We start from the raw sequence: 22575 nt of genomic DNA on the forward strand, positions 1-22575 counted from the left end.
TAAAACACTTCCTCATTAAAAAATAAAACTAAAAAAGCCAAAAAGGAATGAACTCTCCCCCCAACTCCTTAGCCCACGAGAGACAGCCTCTCGCAGGAAGTGTTATTAGGAGGTGGCTCTGGAGCTTGCCTGTCCGGGTTTGGGTCCCAGCCCCACTGCTGACTTCCTGCCCTTCACCCCTTGGTTCCTCGGAGCCCTCACCTATGATGCAGGGTGGTAATGGCACCCCAGTTATCGCGAGGATTGAGTAAAGTCCTACGTGGAGAAGCTCACACGACAGTTTCTGCCGCAGAGTAAGAGCTCAGTGACTGTAATAGCTGTCACCACCGCTGTTAGTATTGTTAACAGGCAGGCAAGACATGCCATCTCAGCCGTTCCAGGCTCCCCTGCAGGGCCCCGGGGCTCTCGGTGCTGTCCCGAGACACGGGGTCAGGTGTCGTCATTGATGGGGAGTGACCTGGCCGGTCTATGCTGCCCAGTGTTGCAGCCACAGGGCCAGGCTCCTCGGAGCCTTGTGTCTGGGTTAGGTGTGGGGTGTGCAAGGGACCCTTTATCAAGGCAGGAGCCTCTTGTTTGGGTCTAGGCTGCAGGTGTATTGTCCAGCTCACACTCGCCCCACCACCTCCAGGGGCGGGGGGCCCTGCAGTCTGGGACCTGCCACCCACACCCTTCTCAGGAGTGCAGGGCCCTTTCCCTCTCAGGGACCCTGCTCCCCTCCCCAGGTCATCATCCCTCCACCGCACAGCCAGGAAACTCAGGCAACTCTGAGAGGGGGGCAGAACACTGGGAAAAAACCACAAATTGATGAGAACAGATTTATCCTGCCACTCCCGCCCCCTCCCCCAGCCCCAGCAGAAGTTCTGGAAACAGGCAGAAAGAGGGATCCGAGATTAGCGAGAATGGCAAGGCGTTTGGACGTCTGACCTCATTTCCAAGCTTATAAACCTTCCCTTGATCCTCACTGGACATGAGCTGTGCCCATAAGGATGCTTCTGCATCTGTCCTCTCCCGCCACTCCCCCTCTCGAGACTGACAGTCTCCAAGAACCACAGGCTCTAGTCCTCAAAACACCACAGAATTCTATTTATTTATTTATTTATTTATTTATTTATTTATTTATTTATAACATTTATTTATTTTTGAGTAGAGAGAGAGCACAAGTGGGGGAGGGGCAGAGAGAGAAGGAGACACAGAATCGGAAGCAGGCTCCAGGTTCCGAGCTGTCCCCACAGAGCCCCACACAGGGCACGAACTCCCAGACCGTGAGATCATGACCTGAGCTGAAGTCGGAGGCTTAACCGACAGAGCCACCAGGAGCCCCAAAACACCACAGAATTCTTTGTCGTCATTTCTGCCTCTTACTTTGCTTAAAACCCCCTTCTTTTATTTCCAACTGATGAACTCTTACTCATACGTCAGTACCCCACCCAGATTCACTTTTGTTCTGGGAAAGTTTTCAAGCTCTCCTTTCTCAGTAGAATTACTCGTTCCCGCTTCTGTAATTACCTCCTCTTGACTTACATGTGTCTTTGCAGCTAACACTCTGGGCCGGAATTTTCTGCTTCCGCGTCGGTGTGCTCCAATAGACGGGGAGAGACTAACGGGCAGGAATCGTCTGTTTTTACCTTTGCAGCCCCAGCACCCAGCCACTGTCAGAGTTTGGTGAATGTTTGTGGAACTGCAGTGACCATCTCTGGATAATAATGCATCCTCTTTCCATCTCCAGCATCAAGACACCCTGGGGAACTCAGAGGCCACTGGCTTCGGGAGTCTTAGGTGCCAGGTGACAGTGAGGAACGGGACTCCGGACTCTCCGGCTGTGTATTTGAAAAAGGGTAGGTTGGCTGAGCTAGGTGGTTTGGGGCCTGGGTGGTTTAACTTGACACTCGTGTTTAGAGCCGCTTCCTGGCAGGGTGAGTTCAGGGAGGGGACCGCACTGTCGGGACGGGGAGGCTTCCTCCGTAGGTGAGGAACTAAGTCACAGAGCAGACACAAGGGGTGTCGATGAGCGATGAGCCGGGGAGCATCCCCAGCAGGGGTGTGGACTCCGAGCTCCCTGCAGCTGCCCCTCTCACGCCTTCCCTTCCCGTTGGTCTCCACCCTCCCCAGAAGTTACCAGACCTTCTCACAAGGGTCCAAAACCTCCAAGGACTGTCTCCCTCACCAACCGGGGCCTCCTACAGCTGCACCCTGCGTGCATATTACCTAGGGGGCTCGTAAAAATGCAGATACTGAGTCAGTAATTCTGCCTTTCAAATCAGCTCTCGGGGAGGCCTGGTCCTCCGGCCTCAGGCCGAGTAGCAAGGGCATATCCTCTCAGTTTACAGCTCACTTCCCTAGACTTGTTACATCCACCTTCATAGAAATTCTTCGAGGAAAGCGAAACAGGGATCATAGCCCCTGTTTTACAGATGAGGAGACTGAGGCTCAGAGAGATTAAAAGAGTTTCACAAGGTCTTACTGTTAATCAGTTGGGGAAGTGGGTGAGACCCCAAGTGTGTCTGAATTCCCCTACGTGGCTTCACAGAGCGGGGACAGGGAAGCCCGCCCTCTTCTGCCCTCCTGCTCGCCTCCATCAGGGCCAAAGAGGCTGGGAGCCCTGGGCCACAGCTAGGCTCCCCATGAGCTGTGGCACATGGCTGGCCCCTGCTCTCCGGGCCCTCCCTCACTCGGTTAAGGGTCAGGGCGCTGGAACTCGCCTGCCTGGGCTGACCCCACTCTGCCAGCTACTAGCTGTGGCCAAGGTCCTTGACGTTCTGGGCCTCCAGTTCTCCACTGGCAGAGGAGGAGTCACAAGTGAAGCGAGGAGATTGGAAGGTTGGGGTGAGGTGACCTGTGCTGGTAGAGCATGGTCCATAGCAGGTGCAGATTTCTCAGACCGACTTTGTTCTTGCTGACACGTTTCCTGATGACCCGAGGTAAGGGCACAAACCAGAAGGCGGCCCAGGGGGCCTGACTGAGGATCTGGGGGGTGGACTGGGGAGTGGCAGGCCTGCCATTCTCGCAGATCCGTAGCTCAGGTGGCCTGGCTCCCAGCAGCTTCAGACTTGTGCAGCGTGGAGACGATGCCACAGTCCGGACCCAAGGCCTCGGCTGGCCTCGCACGGTCTGCAGCCCATGGCAGAGACAAGTGCATGTGGCTTTTTGCCTCTGGCCCTTCCTTCCCCTAATGCCTCCCTCCTGTCTTAGGAGAGGGCTCCCTGGGAGAGTGGAGTTCAGCAGAGCTGAGATTTCTCTCATCTGTGGCCAGGGGGGACTAGAATTCCTGCCCCAGTGTTTATTCCAATTATTTTTTTTATCCATTACAAAAAATAACAGCACATAGAGACTTTATTTTTGTCTAAAAAGGACAACCAAAATAAAACAAGTAAGCCCTCCCCAAAATGTTCTTTAAAACCAACCCTTGGAGTTTCATCACATTTTTTTTTAATGTGATTGTATTTCTTTCTAAGTGTTTGTTCTTATTTTTTTTCTCCTCATCTCCGATTGCAAGGGAAACGGAGACTCTTCCTTGTTGCCAAACTAAATCAGTGTGTTTCTTGCTTTTTTTGTTTTGTTTTGTTTTACTTTTTTTATGTTTATTTTTTTTTTTGAGAGAGAGAGAGAGACAGAGCATGAGTGGGGGAGGGGCAGAGAGAGAGGGAGACATAGAATCTGAAACAGGCTCCAGGCTCTGAGCTGTCAGCACAGAGCCCGACGTGGGGCTCGAACTCACAAACCGCGAGATCACGACCTGAGCCGAAGTCGGACGTTTAACCGACTGAGCCACCCAGGAGCCCCCTACTTTTTTTTTTTTTTTTTGAAGCAGGAAATGCACAGACACAGGCGTTCTGCTTCCTAGGAGAGCAAACACAGAAGGGATGTTCAGCAACTTCCTTAGTTTGCGTGCTGTAAAGGGCGTAAGATGTCACAGCTGAGGAGGGATATACGTGGCTTTTGAAAGCCTCCCGTGTCAGTGGTGCCTAGTAGGTAGGCAAGCACATCTATTCACACACCTGACCCTAAGCGACCTGGAAGACGGGACACCTTGGTCCATCTCCCAGTACCATTCTGTCTCCGTGCCCCTAAGAGCTGTGGCTGGGAACGTGGGGGAGAAGCCATGTGATCTTTCAGAATCGAAGGAAGACAGTGCTCAGAGGTTCCTTCTAGATGGCCTAGCCCAACTCCCTAGTTTCACAGAAGAGGTCTAGAAAGAGGAAGCACCTTGCCCCTGTGTCAGGGTGGAACCTGGGACTTCAGGGCATGACCTCTTCCAGCTCTGAGACTTCCCCCAGACCTGCTCTGTTGTCTAGGACTCGACCTCGTGTGGACCAGCTCGGCACTGGCACTTTTCGTAAATATTTACTGAGGCGGGATATGCACTTTGGCAGGCGCTGTGGACGCAGCTGTGAACAAAACAGACAGAATGACGGTGAAGGAATCGATCCAGCAATAAGATCATTTCCGAGGGTTCTAAGCGCTTTCGTGAAAATAAAGCAGGGCACTGGGTCAAGACAGGCACGGACATGGGCAACTAGGGCGGTCAGGTTCACGGAGACAGGAAGTAGAACAGTGGTTACGAGGGACGGGGGAGGGGATGGACGGTCAGTGTTGGATGGGTGCAGAGTTTCATTTTGGGCTGAGGCAAAATAATAGAGACGGATGGGAGTGATGATTGCACAACAGTGTGAAGGCACGAATGCCATCGAAGTATCCACTTAAGATGGTTCCAACGGTCCATCTTATGTGACATATATTTTATGACAACTTAAAGAGGAAATGAAAGAAAAACGTTAATTGCTAGAGGTTGGCCAGGGAAGGAGCCTCGGAGGAGAGGACGTTGGAACGGAGACCTGAGGCGGAAGGAAGAAGAGGCACTTAATGAAGACCTCAGGGCAGGAGGTCCCCGGCGCCGGGCAGTGTGGCGGATACCGGGGGTGGGGCTGAGAGATGGCCCTACAGTCCAGGGCTACGGTCCCATGGAGCTTTCTTCGGTGATGAGCATGTCCTATAAACCCTTGCTGTCCAAAATGGCCACACGTGGCCACCGGCACTTGGAATGTGGCTACTGCAACATGAATTTTAGAGAACTGAAATAGACATTTAAATAGTCACGTATGGCCGGCGGCTATAGGGTTGGCCAGCAGGGAATGGCTCTGGGGAGTCTCAAGCCGGTTACGGAAGCAGACACTGTCTCGAGTAGCTTAAATACGGGGTGAAGGATGATGGAGCCTTGAGATCTAGGGAGGGAGAAACGAACTCTAACTGTAAAAATCAGGGAGATGGGGCCTTGAAATGAGGCTGGGTTTTGGTGACAAGGATGGGCTGGGCTTTTCAGGCTCAGCCAGTGACAGGGCGGTCAGGCAGAAGGGGCGGAGTGAAGCAATGTGAGGGGGCAGAAGATGTGGCCTTCTGGGGACCTGGAAAATGCTGAGCATCAGCCAAGTGGCAGACCCGTTGCTCAACCCGTTTATGTATGGTCTATCTTTTTATCCCCTCAACATCCAGGAGGATGACACGCTGTCATCCCCATTGTACAGAAGGGGAAGCTGAGGCTCTGAGGTGCCACAAGGATTTGCACCCAAATCTGTCTCATTCCAAGGCTTGTGCTCCTGGGTTCCTCACTCTGAGCCTCTCCACTACTTCCGGGGGCCTGAGTCGGTTAAGTCCTGGTGAACAGCAGGGTGGAGGGGAGGTCAGGATGAGGAAGGCCTTCTGTCTGCCACCCACCAGCTGTGTAAACCCAGGCAGGACCATTCACTCGTTCAGGCTCTCTTGCCTCACGTGTGAAAGGGACATAATAATAGGATAGACATTTTGGCCGTAGATCTATATATATCCCTCCCTGAAAAATCTCGTCTTTGCACAATGATGCTCTCAAAATAACAGGGCTTATGGGAAAACTGGAGTGAGGGACAGGCAAAACCCAAACCTTGCCATTTTTAGCTGAGGACTGACAGAAGCTATCACAATCCTATTTAAAATGCTAGCACAATTTTTAAAAAGACATCGAATCCATCGCAGAGCGACGCCTCAGTAAATGCTAAAAGAGCCACGTAGCCTGATGTGGGAGGGAGGAGGGAAGGGGGGAGTCTGCCGAGTTAGGGAGGGGAGAATTGGAATTGTCGCTTCGGAGGCAGAGACGGTGGCCAGAGGAAGAACGTTGGCCGGTAGGCGCTGTGTACCCTACCGTGTTTCTTGCAGCCGCGCTCCGCTGTGTTTGCGTGTGCTGTATGCACCTGCCGTTTGACGTGCCGGGAAAACCGTAGATCGACCGATGTGACTTCAGCATCACAGCTTCTCGCCCGGCCCGAGTTGGAAGCACAGAAGCGCGTTTGGTAGCGGGCAGGGCATGCTGAACCTCACCCGTAGGGCAGTGAAGACGAAGTGAGGTCGCGAAGGCAAATCACGTGTCACGGTGTCCGTGTGCACAGTTGGAGCTCAATAAATGTTTGCTGGTAATGGTAGAAACAATAATAGGTGTCACTTCTCCACGCATCCCCTCTAGCGCTTCCAAGATGTGAGGGGCGTCTGTCCAGGTCTGCTGGGCTCCCCCTCCTTCACGCATGGGAAATCCAGAAGTTTCGCGGCGCAGAGAGCGTCGCATCTTGGACTCGATGCTGCCCCTGGCCCAAACGGAGGGTCCGTTGTCACGTGACCCGTAAACTGTGGCGGACTCCGAACTGTTTTCAGATCTTTGAAAAAAACTTTTCTCTGCCTTTTCCCCAGGCCAAGAATTCACCACAACAAGCCGGAAGAGCTTCAAGCCAACGGGCTTCCAAAACGCGCTCTCTGGAACCTACGGGGCCGTCGTGTTCTCAGCCTCGGGAGCCGATCTGACCGGGGCTCATCTCTTCTGTCTTCTGGCGTGCGACCGTGATTCGTGCTGTGATGGCTTCATCCTTGCGCAGGTCCAAGGAGGTAACTAATGTGGCAGTGAGGACGGGGGCCCTCCGGTGCCAGGACCCGGGGTCTGACAGGAATACGCAGGGTCACGGAAGCCAGGATATACAACGTGGAGACGGCGTGGGGAGTCGCAGCACGAGGTGAACGCTTAGCTTAGGCGGACCCACGGGCTTCAGTAGAGGTGGTTTTGATTCGAGGAATAATTGTAAGCCTTTGAAAGTATTTTTTTAAAATTAAAAACAATGTTTTTTTGAGAGAGAGTGTGAGTGGGGGAGGGACAGAGAGAGAGAGAGACAGAGAGAGAGGGAGACACTCTGAATCTGAAGCAGGCTCCAGGCTCTGAGCTGTCAGCACAGAGCCCGATGCGGGGCTCGAACCCATGAACTGTGAGATCATGACCTGAGTTGAAGTCGGACGCTTCACAAACTGAGCCACCCAGTGCCCCGCTAATGACAGTGTGAAGGAAAGGAATGCCATGATCAGATACGAATTTTGACACTTTGTCTTGAGAAGGTGATAGATGGGGAGTTGGAGTAGATGTGCAGTTCGGTGAGGAGTTACACCTTGCCGTCCAGGTGAGAGGGGGTAGCTTGGGCTGAGGGGACAGCAGTGGAGATGAAGAAAAGGGGACAGATTCAAGGTATCAATAGCAGGCAAACCGACAGGACTTTGGACATGAGTATTGAGGACCATTCTTGGCTCTCCAACTTGTTCGCCTAGATAGCTTGCTTGTGTAGTGAATGATGGGAGATGTTGGGTTTGGTAACGGGAGACAGATTTGGGAAGGTCATGAACCCATTTACACTGTGCTAGGTTTGAAACGCCTTTAAGACAGTCACAAGGTGGGACTGAGCTTTTGGGGACGAAGATCCAAAGCTCAGAGGGGGAGTCAGGGCAGGAGACGGAAAGGCGTGCGTTCCCGGTGTCGAGAAGGTATCAGAACCGTGGGTATGGGTGGGATTTCCTTGGAGGCGGGCCCGGGGTGTGAGAAGATCAAGGGTGATGGGGGCCGATCCCTGGTGAACACCTACATGATGGGGAGAACCTTCGAAGAAGACGGAGAACTAGCGGCCAGACAGCAGGGAAGAGACCCGGGAGGGTGGTGCCTCACGGAAGCCGTGGTGGAGAGGGGTGACACGTGGAGGAATTTTGTCAACAGACTTGAATGCTGCCCGGGGTTCAAACAGGGTGTTTGCTGAAAACGCTGAGGTTAGCTCCCTGCGGTCTGCGGGGGCCGAATGAGAAAGTGTTGCAGTGGTAGGGCAGGAGCCTGGACTGGACCAAGTTAGATTCTAAAATTCCTTTTAGGCCTGATGCTCTGTGATTATATGACGTGCATTCGTGTTAGTGTTTAGGTAAGCAAAAGTATATGCAGAGACAGAGAGATTAAACCCACACAGACATGTGTAAGCATGGACGTGCGTGTCAGCGTGTGTGTGCGGGAAGCACTGTGGTTCAAATCAAGGATGCCTTCTGCCTTCTTTTCCGAGGATACCACAATTTCCCCAGATGCTCCATTACTCACCCAACCATATGGTTTTTCAAGTTGGAAGGTTCGTTTCGCTTTCCTTAGAATCCTATATGGAAGAATTATTGTGTTCCATGGAACAGTGAGCCCACAAAATCCTTTTTTTCCATGACATTTCTGGCTAGCAGCTCGCTTGCTTTTTCCTCCAAGCGTAACCTGTGATCCGTGATTTATGCCCAGCTGACCGACCACCTCACAGCGCCGCGAGTTAAGCTCTCCTCGAGACACACATAAAACATCAAGGCAGATGTTTTCCCCAGTCTTGCCCGACGGGCAGATTTGGAGCTTTAAATTATGAAAGCGCTGGCTGGGTCTGCCGATGGCCAGGAACAGAATCCTGCTACCGCGGTCTGGAAAGTCATTTAACTTTCTGGTGGATTCCCCCCTTCCCCCTGCCTCAGTGGCTTTGTTTCCACTGACTAGTAAGGACAATTCGTGAGGCTTCTGTACCTACATGTCAGTGGGGGCTTCTTGGAAGCGGGGCTCAGAGGGCCTCGTGCGGCTCATGGTACACGGGCATGTACCCGAAGCGGGCAGTATGTGACCAGCAAAGGGACTTCCAGTCTCTAGCTGGCACCCATGTCTCAGACACACGGAGATCTCGTTGACACTTTAGCACTAAAGGACAAAGCTGCGTGGGTTTCGCTTTCCAAGGTCTGGAGCAGAAGGAAAAATCTACCCGCCTCTTGTTTAATCCCATGAGTCTGCGTCTTGGCTTGTGAGAGGACGGCCCTAGTGCTCAGACTTCCTCTGGGCCCTCAGCGGGCTCCTCTGGGCCCTCAGCGGGCTCCTCCCGGCCCCCACTGAGGTCCCAGGCCCTCACTGCCGGCTGGCTATTCCTCAGTAGCTAGCAAAACCAGTCCCCTTTCCCATGCCTCTGTTTCCTCATCTGTGGAATGAACTGGGCTAACGAGGCGAGGGATTCTAGAATCCATCCGTGCACCAGAATCACCTGTGGTGTTGTTTACAAATGCTAATGCCCAAATGTCACCACCTCCCACCCCTCCAAGACCTACAACCTACCTACCCACCTACAGAGTCAGAAACCCTGTGGTTGGTGCTGAGGAACGAGCATTTTCAGAACTCTCCCTGTGCTGTCGATCGGATCGGTCGAAGCCCCCTGGTTTGAGAACCACCAGTCAGAGGGCCTCGGAGGTGGTGTTTTACACAGAGGGGCTCCTGCTGTTCTTGCTGCTGCTGATTTTTTGGCAACTGCAGGTTAAAAGTGGCCAGTGGTGGGGGGGGGGGGGGGAGGACAGGACATCAAATTCATAAGGCAGGCGTCTGAGGCATCTACTTTGGGGAAATTTGGTGACAGATGAGTTAGAAATGCTATCTGGCTTTGGGTAGAAATGAGGATAAGGAGGGGAATGGCATTATGGAATGAGTATTTCCTTTTTTTTTTTTTTTTTCAGGAGAATCTTAACAACTATACTACCTAATGGGATTATTTATCAAAATGATATATAGGGGCACCTGGGTGTCTCCGTTAAGTGTCTCTTGAATTCGGCTCTGGTCACGATCTCACGGTTCATGGGACTGAGCCCCACGTCTGGCTCTGCACTGACAGCACAGAGCCTGCTTGGGATTCTCTCTCTGTCTCTCTCTCTCTTTCTCTTTCTCTGCTCCTCTCCTGCTCATGTGCTCACTCTATCCCTCAAAATAAATAAATAGACATTAAAAAAATAAAACTTCGGATATTTATATATTCAAGACAAAATGGTCTGGTGCCTCCCCTAGTTAGAGATATCTCCCTGTACGTCCCGGACACGCGGGCACACAGCCTGTGCTTGAATGCCTCCGGAGACGAGGAGCTCACTTCCTAATAGGGAAGTTTGTGCTGTTGGTGCAGGGCTCTTGGTTTTTCATAGTTCCTTAGTTTGAATCTGAGTCCCTTCAAGGTTGATGCGTGTGTGTGCGTGTGTGTATGTGAGGGGTGGTGGGGGGCTGCTGTTTATTTGCTCCAGGCCTGAAAAAAGCTCTGCATGCGGTGGGGGTAGAGGAGGAGGACAGAGGATTCTGGCACCGAGACCCCCAGTGGTGTTGAGGTGTCGTCACTGCTGCTGGCCCACGAAGAAGGCCTCTGACGCACAAGGAAAGTTTGGCAGTCGCACTGGTGGCTCTTCCTTGGGGAATTTGCCCCTGTGGCAACTGCAGGCCTATCAGGGAAAAGTAACCCAGTTGAAGACCAGGCTCCTGAGTTCCAGGGTCCCTCTGTGCTCCCGAGGAATTGTTACCTGTCCCCATCCTCCAAGCCTCTCGGGGCACAGACGTGAGTCCCTGGGGGCGGGGGCCCTTCCTGTCTCTATCACGTCAGCCTCTCTTCCCTCTCGTGACTCTGCAGGCCCCCTCATCTGCGGGTTGCTGAGCTCCCCCGATGTCCTGCTTTGCAACGTCAAAGACTGGAGGGACCCCACGGAAGCCCGGGCTAATGCCACGTGTCCTGGTGTGACATACGACCAGGGGAGCCGCCCGGCGACACTGCGGCTGGGAGGCCAGGAGTTCGAGAGTAAGTCTCCGCCTTCGGCTTACGTTCCTTCAGAAGGAATTTTCCTCAGCAGCAAGGTCCGCCGCCCCTCCCCTGAGAGCCCTCCTTGTACCCTGAGAAATTTCTCCTTCTGAAAAGAAACTGGACCAAAGATGCTGCATAAAACTCGCAGACCCCAGGGTGGCTGGAGGTGGGGGCTGGCTCCACCGGGAGGCTACCCTGTTGCAGGTGGTCCCGGTACCAGCCACACTGCCCATTCTAATTACAGGGGTGCAAGAGACTGTGCCCCCCCCCCACATGGGCTCCATTGACAGAAATCACCATCCGGCCTGTGCCTTCCTCTTCTTTCTTTCAGAAGCTCTTCCAACCTTTCCGACAAGCCTAGAAGCCTTAGATCTAGAAGTCGCTCTGAGATCATTTGCCGGCCCCCTCATCTCACAGGGATAGGCATTAGCGAGGCGGCCAGTCAGATCTCCTCTCTGCCCGCCCCAGCCCTGCCCTCTCGGCAGGTGTCCCTCAGGGAAGAGTCCTGAGCTGGAGACTGACCACAGCAGCAAGACTCAGTGCGGTCAGGACCGGCGGGCTCAGCATCACCAGAAGCTCCTTAGAAACACAAGTTCTCAGGTCCCGGCCCGGACCCTCTGGGTGGCCCCAGGAGTCTGTTCTAACCAGCTGTCTAGGATCATGCTATGCCTGCTGAGTTTGAGAAGCGGGAGAAGCACTGACGAGGTGGCCTGGGAGCTTCCTTCCGACCCGAACAGTCGGAGTTTATAGTGAGAACAGGGCCCAGGGATCCCTCGCTCCCGGTTCCTCTGTGAGGTTGGTGGCAGCCTGGCTCCCTCTCTGTTTTCCTGCCAGCACGTGGTCCCAGCCCACGCTCTGCGACGGGAGGGGTGAAAGCTGCGCGGGTGTCGGCTGGACAGGGCGGGGAAGGGGCTGCGGGGAGGTCAGAGAGCCCTTGGAGATTCCTGTCTCTACAGGACGTGGCGGCCACCGTCTCCTGCCTCCAGGGGAAGCCTGCAGGACCTGTTGCTCAGTGGCCGGCCGCTCTTGGGGTTCTAATGGCAGACAGCTTGCCACCTCCTCCAGCAGCCCTCCCTGACTACCCTGTAGAGTTTGTTGCTTCCTCCGCCGCAGAGCATGACACACAGTTTACGAATCCCTCTGTCGGGCCGTGCGGGGGGCCGTGCGGGGGGCAGTGCCCTGCAGGTGTGCCTCTGCCTGTCCACGGGTCTCACTTGCCAGCCGGGAGTGTGCCTGTGGTGGTGAATCCCAGCTTGGGACCCCGCGTGTGTGACCTGGGGCCGGTCAGTAAAGGTCTTCAGGCCTGATGGCTTGTCTACAAAATGGGGTGAGGACAGGACCCATCTCCCCGGGCTGCGGTGATGGCGGAAAGGAAGATATTGGCGGTAATCACAGACGTGTCTCCCGTCGTGCGTGCGATGAGCCAGCCCCTGCTCTAAGGCCCCGGCCACTGCTAAGGCACGTACCCCCCACATGGTGCTTGTGGGGAGGCACTGTTATCAAGGCTCCCCGTTTTACAGCTGAAGAAACTGAGGCACACAGAAAGCGAAGTCTTCTTAAGGGCTCAGGACTTCCAAGTAGAAGGGCGGGGACCCGACACGGGGTGATGTGGTTCTAAAGCTGATGGGCTTGCCCACTTCTCTGTAGTGGACGCTGCGGATAATACACCTGTTTGAGGACTTTGTAGGGTGTCTGACACTTAGTACTGATATTAGATACTATTATTACCATTCTTAAAGTTGTCACTGCGTTTGCTATTTTAAAGACCTGGGCCGTGTCTTACTAATTTCTGGATCCACAGCATCAAGCATAAAACCTGGCATAGAGAATACACCTAATACCTGTGGAGTGACTATTTACCAAAGCCTGAACAAAAAATATTGCCTGATTAGGTGGGATTCCACGAGGCTTAGTTTTTTGGGGGGTAAATAAAATCGAGTAACTTATTTATATGATAGACAGTGAACATATGGTACCCATTATTCTGAGAGGTAGCCCAGGGTGAAAACAAGCATTTGAAGAGAGACGTATGATATGTTTACGGGCAGTAACTCCAGAGTGAATTGCTTAACATGGAGCATGTGCTTGGTGTGTGCCCAAGAAATAAAGAATGTGTCCTTGTCTGGCCTCCCTGAGAAGGAGTGATTACCAAATGACTTTTGAAGTTTTGGGTTCTTTTAGTGCTGTGTGTGTCTGTGTGTATTTTGAGGTGTGGGCAAAGGTTTCTTTTTTGTTTAATATTTTTCATGGTTTTTTTTTTTTTTTTTGAAAGAGAGAGAGCTTGAGTGGGGGAGGGGCAGACCGAGGGAAAGAGAGGATCTGACGTGGGCTCCGAACGAATAGTAGAGCCCAATGAGGGGCTCGAGCTCACGAGCTGTGAGATCATGACCTGAGCCGAAGTCGGACGCTCAACCGACTGAGCCACCCAGGCGCCCCTGATGTAGGCAAAGTCTTTCTTTTTTTTTTTAAGTTTATTTATTTATTTTGAGAGGGAAAGACAGAGAGAAAGAGAGAACACCAGCAAGGGATGGACAGAGAGAGGGAGAGGAAGAGGGAGAGAGAGAATCCTAACCAGGCTCCACACAGTCAGTGCGGAGCCGGATGTGGGGCTTGAACCCAGGAACCACAAGATCATGACCTGAGCCAAAGTCGGACGCTTAACCAACTGAGCCACCCAGGCACCCGTGGTGTGGGCTAAGTTTTACGAAGGGTGTGCTTGGATGGGGATTTCAGGCACCCTGAGGTATATTCATGATGTTCCAAATTAAGAGTTGCCTTATTACACAGACTGATCAGGAGGCCCTCTCCAACTGGGAACAACAGGGCACAAATCTTCCTGTCGTGGTAATTGGTCACTCTAAGTACAATTAATCCCTGGGAAAAGAAATGAGATTTAAGTTCTTACTAAGATGTGAATAGCTGATAGATTCCCTTTTCTAAGAACAGATATTGATAGAAGGAAAGAGGAGTAAGGATTCCATGGATCCAGACCGCAGCAGGGGAGGCCACAGAAAGGATCTAAAGCACATGGGAAGGAGCTGGGGACAATCAAGACGAGTTCTGCCCCTCTCAGCCCCTGCCTTCCCATTTAGCCATTGGTTAGATGGTCTCGGCAATACACACTCTGGAATTAGACCCCGGATTCAAATCCCAGTGTGGCTGCCTATGCTCATTGTATGACCTTTCTGGGCCTTGGCTTTCCCAGTTATAAAGTGCAGATAATGATGACTTTGGGCTCTTAGGGGGGTTGGAAGGATTAAGGGAGGAGTGTGCGATGAGGCCCTGGAGTGATGCTCGCAGCGAGGTGGGCACTCAGTAGATACTAGAGATTATGGAGCAGTGGCCTGCCCTGAAAATACTGGACATGAATTCTGCTTTTCTCCTCCAGCTCCGCGGCCTCGCTCGAATACACATTAACCTCTCCTAGCCTCAGTGTCTCCATCTGTAAAATGGGGATATGCTTTTTTGTATGTTACGGAGTGAAGTGCTCATATTCCCTCTAGGCCATAGTTGAAGGCATTGCTTTCTGAACCTCAAGTCGCGGGTCCCCTGACGGCACATCCCGCAGAGGCACCCTGTAGGACTTCTGGTCTGGATGTCCACTTTCATCCGTCAGCTCGCGGGTCCTTCGAGGGGGCTGGTTCAACAGCTGGCCTGGTTAATGGAGAATCAGCCTTGACGTGTATAAGTGAATTGATTGCCATTTGTGGGAAATTGTAACCCAGTGGAATACACTGAATCAAACGGGAAGCACGTCAGAATCCGTGTTGCGTTTTGCAAAACGCTTTCACACCGAGCTGCTCACTGATGCTTTTGACACTTGGGGGAGGCAGCTGGTCGCCTCACAGTTGTACCCACGAGAGTGCAGTCACAGCTGTGATGTGGCATGCTTAAGGAAACTGTCATTGCTGGCACCTGCACCTTAAACTTGGGAGACCAGGGCTATCAGCGAAAGCTCTCCCCACCACCCCCTTGGTGCCATTTGCTTGGGTTACTTGAGTGATTCTAGCAAATTCAGGAGTCCAGTGATGAAGAATGTTGGTCCTCGGCCATCTCTCTGGGCTTGTCTCCTCCAGACATTGGGTCATTAATGTCAGCTCCCTGCATGTTCTACTTTGAGGATTATTTAAAAAAAATTTTTTTTTAATGTTTCTTCATTTTTGAGAGAGAGAGAGAGAGAGAGAGAGAGAGAAGTGAGCATGAGCGGGGGAGGGACAGAGAGAGGGAGACAGACAGACAGAATCTGAAGCAGGCTCCAGGATCTGAGCCTGACGCGGGGTTCCGACCCATGAACCGTGAGATCATGACCTGAGCTGAAGTTGGACGGCCAGCCGACTGAGCCCCCCAGGTGCCCCCAGAATGCCTCTTTAGCACGTTTCTCTTCATTTGCTAAGCCAAACAAATATCAGTTCACATCAAACAAATACACCCACAAAAAAACTCACAAATTACGGAGAGGCCGTTTTATCCAATACGAAGGCCCAGTGCTTTTCCTGGTTGTGAGGTTTCTCTTTCCCGTCATCAGATTTCTGTTTAAACATCTCCCTCAAGATCAGAACCCACCCACGGTCGGCATCTCCCACGTTGCCAGTGGGCATCTCTGGATGTTTCAAGTACTTGGTGCTGGCTGGGTCCATCTTCCCTTTTCTAAGAGGAAAGTCTTGGAAAGCTCTGGAATGGCTTATGGTTCCTTTCTCACAATGTCTTGAAGTGCAAATGAATGAGAACAGGCAGATTGAATGTCCCCTAATGTCCACAGAGGGTTGACATTTGACAGGAAAACACAGGCTTTGGCAGAACACCCCTGGGTTTATCCTGAATCCCAAAGGCTTCATGCTTTGGGCAATGGTGAGGCTCAGGCCGATGGCTGGCGTCCCCTTCACAGGAGTCTGTTTTGTATCAGTGATTGCTATTGTCTTGGGGTGCCGGGAGCTTGGTGGAAAAACTTAACAGTGCATCTGTGATGCTCTTTGTCACTAAATGCATTTGGAGGTGATGTCTGATGAGCATCTATAAATAGGCTGACCCTCCTAGTTATTTACAGGAGCTGTCATGTGCTTAGCACTAAGCAGAGCCTGAGACAAGGATTCAAGAGTGCGGTTTGTTTAGGAGGCGCAAAGAATATACGGTGGGCTCTGAAACCTGGGCTTTCTGGCTTAGGATGCTGCCCACTCCCAGGCTGTAGATTCAAACTGAGCCTCCACTCCCACCCCAGACACAGCACATGACCTCTGCAGAAGTGTTTTGAAGTATATTAAGACCACACAGCACCCATCAACCCCCAAGAATCAGGCTCCGTGCCAAATCCCAAAACTTCTAAATGTGAATACGTTCTTGCTGCCTTGATTACCGAGAGAGAGGCGATGAGTCAGTGTGGAGACCTGTTTGTGTAACAGGGATGTTCTAACTCAACTATCACGGAAGGAATGGGACAAATGTCTGGACAGTTAAAACTGTTTTTGCTTTAGGGGCACCTGGTGGCTCCGTCAGTTAAACGTCCGACTCTTGATTTCCACCCCGGTCGTGATCTCACGGTTTGTGGGTTCAGGCCCTGCATCGGGCTCTGCGCTGACAGTGCAGAGCCTGCTTGGATTCTCTCTCTCTCCCTCTCTCTCTGCCACTCCCCTCCACTCTCTCTCTCTCTTACAATACATAAGTAAACTTAAAGAAACCTGTTTTATGTTAGAATGTTGCTTAGCAGAGAAGGGGAGGCATAACGTTGGCTTCCGTTCTGTGTTCCTCCTTGCAATCAACGACAGCTCTGCAGCAGGGATTATGCTCGGTGTGGGTGATACAAGATGAAGAAGGCCCAGTTCCCACCCTCGGAAAGCTCTAGTACATTCAAGGACGATTACAGTCAAGTGTGAGCTTAAAGACAGAGGTGTTTGTTGAGTGCTGCGGAAATCCAGAGGAGGGGTACATAACCCAGCCAGGGGGGTTGTGGGGGCCTTCTAGAAGGAGGTGATGTAGATCCTGATTCTTAAAGGGTGAATGGAGAGGTTAACCGGGTGGCAGGGGACAGGAGGTCTTAGCGGAGAGGAGAAGCACACGCAGTGATGCAGGAGCCTGAAAGCACGTGTTAGGCGTAACTGGGAAGACGGGCACCTTGCAGACGCCGGGCGGCTGCTCACACTGTCAAGAACCTGATCGCAGGGAAGGGAATTCTGAAACGTGTAGCAGCTCTTGCAAGACGGGAGGTAGGATGGCCTTTCGGGAAGGATACCCGGGTGCTGTGTGGCTCGGTCGGGGGTGGGGGTGGGAAGGAGTCAAGGGAACCAGTGAAAATCTAATCGTGTCAAAAGAGGTGTTAAAACCGTGTGAAAGGGTGGTGGGTCCCTTGGCAGGGGCGGATCTGAGACTAGTTTAGGCAACAGGCTGGTTGGATGTGGAGACTGATGCAGGGGAGGAGGGTGGCTCCTAGAAGGTGAGCAGGAAGGAGGGGGCGCCATCCACGGATCTGGAAAGATGGAGGAGGTAAGTGTGGATATGGACATGGGGTGGGAGATGGGGCAGACAAGAGAGGGCGCAGAGCCATTCTTTTCGCCCCGTGTTTCCTGCGCACCCCTGTGGAGACCGGGCAATCATATCCGTAGTTAAAATGACCAAGGCATCATCACTTTCTCTGTGTGACTTACAGACACCTACGTGCCAATCTTAGATGTCGGTCGGGTGGTTTTCTGGATCGACCAAGGTGCTCAGTGTTCGTGTGCTGCATTTACCTGAATTCCACTGGATTGAGCTGTGTTGAAATGGGCAAAAACCGAGGATGAGATTAAGACTCGCCATATTTTCCAGGCTAGAAGTCACAGGGCTCCTTTGCCTCCAGATGAATAAAAAGTGGGTCAGAAGGTCCCATTCCCATCACAGCGCAGTGCATTCTGGGCCCCCCCAGTACAGTGTGAGATCTGTGTGCACCTGTGTGGAGCACCTGTTCTCCCCCCGGGTGATGGAGGGCACCTGTGATTTTCCCTGCCGCTCCATGAAGGCAGGACCTACTCAGCACACATCGTCAAGATATTCTGGACCACATGAGAGTCTCACCAACTCACCCAAGTCAGAAATGGGAACTGCCAAGTGGTGAAGAAATCCCTGAGAGATTGTTGCTCTTGGGAAGAAGCAGGGGTGTGGATGTGAACTAATACTTGTTGAGGGTCCCTGATCCAAATGCAAGTACCCCTCATGGTAAAGTACGTCATGAAGTGGTCCTTGGTTTTAGTCTCAGGTTTGAGAGCACTAAAGCACCCTTCCGCTAAGATGCGTCTCCTACTTTTACAGGATAAGTAAGAATCCTAATGGTTGGCCTAAGCTATTTTGAAAATTGTATTGACTTTATTTACTTATGTTACTGACATTTATGTTACCAAAGGCATATATTTATATATCTATATTTATATCTTCTTTCCCTCCTTCTTTCTTCTCTCTCCTTTTTTCTTTCTTTCTTTCTTTCTTTCTTTCTTTCTTTCTTTCTTTCTTTCTTTCTTTCTTTCTTTCTTCTCCTCCATCCTTTTGAAGAGTCAGTATGCCAAATATATTTAGTGTAAAAAGACTTAAGACACAAATTCTCTAATTTCTCTTGGGACAAAGTCCCCTAGTCTGGCCTTCATCATAGGCACATGTGATATCAGGAAAGACGGCGGAAGGAGAACAGATCGAGCCCCTGCTTGGCGTTGGTGTTGGAGGAGTACACAGTGGCTCCTCTGTACTGTGTAGAGTGAATTTCACATTTTCAGAGATCCAAGTCTCTATCTTCCAGATATCATAGGTTTTAACTTGCCCAAAGTTTTATAAGTGACATCCACCCTCTGAAGAGGGCTCTGAGAGAATTATGAGTAGGTCTTCTAAGGAAACATGAAATCCCAATATTGGGTAGCGTGAGATGTTCTAGAATCGTTATTTATTCCCAGTTTAGCAGGAAAACCAAGTGGAAGTGCAGCTCAATATTTTTGATTCACCCCCGTGGCCTAGCATGGGGTGGCCATGACCCATGGGGGGGGGCAAGCATGGTAATTCTTGGTGGGGAAGGGCTCATGACTTTAATAGCTGAATTTCCCAAATAGGTCACTGTTTAATTGAACTTCTTTAAACCTCCTTAAACACCTCTCTAAACACAAGAACCTTTACAGATGTTTGCCATTTTGGAGGGGCAGCATTCTAAAATATGTTATCCTCTCTTTGGTGAGGTGATTGAAAGCATGGGGTTTGGAGCCTAGAAAGTGGTGTTTGAATTCTGGCATTGACCTCTCTGGATTTTGACCTTCACCTGGAAATTAGGAACAAAAAATGCCTACCTATGAGGTTTAAATGAAGCAATATCTGGAAAGTGCTCCTCATAGTGTTGGGCAAATGGCAATGATGCTTAACAATAATTCGCTATAATAATACATGGTTCTTAATAATAGTGAACAAGACGTGATCACTTTTTCATGTCTCAGACTGAGCCAGGTGTTTCCTGCCATGTGTGGGGTTGTCTGCCTCAGAATCTGTACTTTTCGAGCTCTTTTCTTAGCCTCTCATAACACAGGGGGTTTGGCAGGGTCTTAGGGCTGAGCGGAGGCAAGAGAGGCTGCCCTGACCATCAAGGAATGGTGTGGCAAAGCCGGTCTCATCCAGGGATGATGCCGGAGGAGTGTCGTTTGGCAGAAAAGGACACTGAATAATATTAGTAACGAATTAAATAATGGCAGCTACCAACCATAGGGTGCGCATCAAATGTTGAGGATACAGAAGACACTTCAGAGTATTCCCAGCCTCCCATCATCATCCCCATTTTCCCCCAAGGCCAGAGCCTCAGAGGACTGAAGTGACAGGGACGATGGACGCAGCCCCAGGGTCTCCGTGGGCTTGGTTCTCTTTTGGCTAATCCCCGGTTCCTTCGGTAATGTTCTGTCTCATGGTTTCATGGCCTCTCCCCACGACCGTCTCTTTGATGCCCTGAGCCAGACACCTGGGGTCCGACCAGCTCTGGCTTTGTACCAGAGATCTGGAAGACCGCTCCACGAGGCTCTCTCTTTGAGTGTGCCTCGATGGGAAATAGAGTTCTCAGGCGAGAGGGGCCCGTGTGGGAGCGGTGGGTCAGCGTGGCCATGGCGGGTCCCCCGTGAGAACAAGCACATCGAAGCTCATGGAAATAAATATCTCCCTTTGCAGTTCCGGCAGCCCTGGAAGGAACTCAGGATGCCGTTACCAGCTTCCAGCAGGTTTATCTCTGGAAAGGTGAGCTGTGGATATGTGTTTGGGGGAGAGGGAGCGGGACCCTGATTACACGAGGCTGTCTGGCCCCACCTCTCGTTCACAGGGCACTCTGCTCCCCAGAGAGACAACTGTAGAGATTTGCTTTCCAAGTGAGGGCTCTGTGTGGCATAGAAGGGTTCGGCTCTCATCAGATAAGATACCAAACCTTAGAAAGAAAAATGGAAAGTGTGGAAACCCCAGAGGGGATGGGGGAAGGAAGCATGGCTTCCTGTGAGGTCACGTTCGCTGCCCACAAGCTGCCCTTGCTACAGGATGGGAGCTCTGAGGCCCCAGCAGACTAGGGAGGCATTTCCCCAGGGGCCACGGCCACGGCCACGCTGAGGTCAGGGTGAGGGGGCAGGACACGTGGTGGTGCCTTGACCCCTGCTTACAGGGAGTGCTTCTGGTAGTGCCCGTTTGGCATCTCCTGACTGCTTCGTTTGCCTCCTCTGAGTTTACCCAACGTCGACCAAGTGCCTACTCAGAGCCCGGGACACGGGATGGTTCAAGACATCATGGAGGAGAGGAGTCTGAGTGAAGTAGGATGAGAGGGAGAGCTAAGGCACAGCTTTCACTGTGGGGGCTCCAGCCTCGGGCAGTGGACCCTTACAAGCCACGCCATGGGGCTAGCGGGAGGGTGAGGACAGACCCCGCCCCTACATCACTTCCCTCCTCTTCACTTGATCCCTCCTCACCCGCGTCAGGTCCCCTTAGAGACAAGACTGTTTCTGTGCCCACGAGCTGAGATCGTGGGAAAGAACGCAGGGCATGGGGTAGAGTCCCCAGGTATGATTTCTGGTTCCGTTACCTGCCGCCTTGTGGCCTGGTGCACGTCAGTTATCCCCCCCCCACCCCCCAAGCCCTGGCTTCTGGTGGGCAACATGGCGGTAAGAGCTCTCGCCTTCCAGGGTCGTGTGAGCACAGCCAAGGTAGCGCCCCGCAGGTGAAGTGCGGGGAACAGTGCCCCGTGCATCCGTGCTGCTAACTCGTGCCAGTGGTGGTGAGGACGGAGGTAGGGCAGAAGGAAGAATGAGGAAGAGGAAGGAAAGGAGGGTGTCCACCATAGTGGATTTAATGAGATTATGCATAGTGATTTAATGAGATTATACACTTCTGTCTCGGTCGTCCCTGTAAGGTGGCTATATAAGGGGGTGACATTTTATCCATTTTGCAGACGAGAAAAACAAAGCGTGGCGAGGGTCAGCGATGTGCCCCCCGGGGATTGCTGGGGGCGGGACCCAGACTCTGGCTCCGAATTCAGTGCTTCCTCGTTACCTAAATTTTCTGATAAATAAGCAGCTAGCTGGCGAAGAATGAAGGAATTTCTCCTCCCTAGGACATTTGCAGCGCTGAGCAGAAGCACCCACAGGCTTGTCTAATGCCCTGTTCTCCCCATAGGCTCACTCTGCTTTCCTGGAAGACAAGTTCCCAACTCGAGGGTTTTATTTAATTTTTTCAAATTCGAACGCACCTACTTTCCACCTGCATATTCTGGGATAAGTCCCTTCATCTCTACACAGTTCCATTTTCCTTTTCTAGAGTAAAATGGGAATCTTCCTCCTTGCCTTCATGGGGTGTGTTAAAGACCAATATTTATGAACACATTTCGTTAGCTGTGCAAGTGTTAATCATTTCAAAAGCGAGGACAGTCATGGTTTTGTTATTGAGAGGTTGGCTGTTGTTCCCTAAATGGCCAAAGGGTACAGTCCTCTGCCCCTGGATTTGTCCCAGATCCTGGCTTAGGCACCTGGCTGTGGACCGTGAGGATTTTCCACATTGCCACGTTGTCGATCCCTTTTTCTGCCCCAACGTAAGGACAGCAATACTTTCTTTTTACTCCTAGATTCTGACATGGGGTCTCGGTCTGAGTCTATGGGATGCAGAAAAGATACGGAACCAGGGCCAACGTCTCCAACAGAACCAGGTACCGGCCCCGAAACCTTTTATATACTTGGTGTCTGGCTGGAGTCAAGATGGCGAGGCCAGGGGTCTAGTCAGTGGATGGACTTATTAGCATCACTCTGTTACGTAGCCACGGACTGCCCTCTTAGCTTTTAACCCCAGTTATTCATTCCACAAATATGGACAGCCATTCAGAGGCGCCATTGGCACAGAAAGCAAAGTGAGATCATGGCCAAGTCAACAGTGCTACTGGAAAACAAAACAACCCTCATCCCAAAACCGGCAAAAATCGATTAAAGGGCAAGTTTCATCTGACTGTGGTCAGTGAGTGTGAGCAAAATGTACCTATTCTGGAATTGTGCAGTGAGTGGGATTTCTAGAGAGTCTTTTGAGAAAGGGTCATTTTGTGCAGCGGACGACATAAATCCATACATTAATAGGGACAGAATGTATGTGCAGTCTCAGACACTCTATCCCTAGCTGTTGCAATTGTTGTTTCTTAGGTGGGGCTAAAACT

The 22575-nt window shown here is 51.7% G+C and overlaps 1 protein-coding gene across 1 annotated transcript in view; it reads left to right on the top strand.

Annotated features, from left to right (window-relative positions):
• Window positions 1-22575, top strand: part of TG (thyroglobulin) — a 253848-nt gene that overhangs the window by 63940 nt on the left and 167333 nt on the right. Inside the window, exons 25-29 of the mRNA XM_058699138.1 lie at window positions 1727-1835; window positions 6709-6900; window positions 10758-10922; window positions 20073-20138; window positions 22000-22080. Of these exons, the coding sequence (XP_058555121.1) occupies window positions 1727-1835; window positions 6709-6900; window positions 10758-10922; window positions 20073-20138; window positions 22000-22080 (613 nt within the window). The remainder of the gene's footprint in view (window positions 1-1726; window positions 1836-6708; window positions 6901-10757; window positions 10923-20072; window positions 20139-21999; window positions 22081-22575) is intronic.

This window comes from Neofelis nebulosa, chromosome 14 (assembly GCF_028018385.1).
Source record: "Neofelis nebulosa isolate mNeoNeb1 chromosome 14, mNeoNeb1.pri, whole genome shotgun sequence".
NCBI lineage: Eukaryota > Metazoa > Chordata > Mammalia > Carnivora > Felidae > Neofelis > Neofelis nebulosa.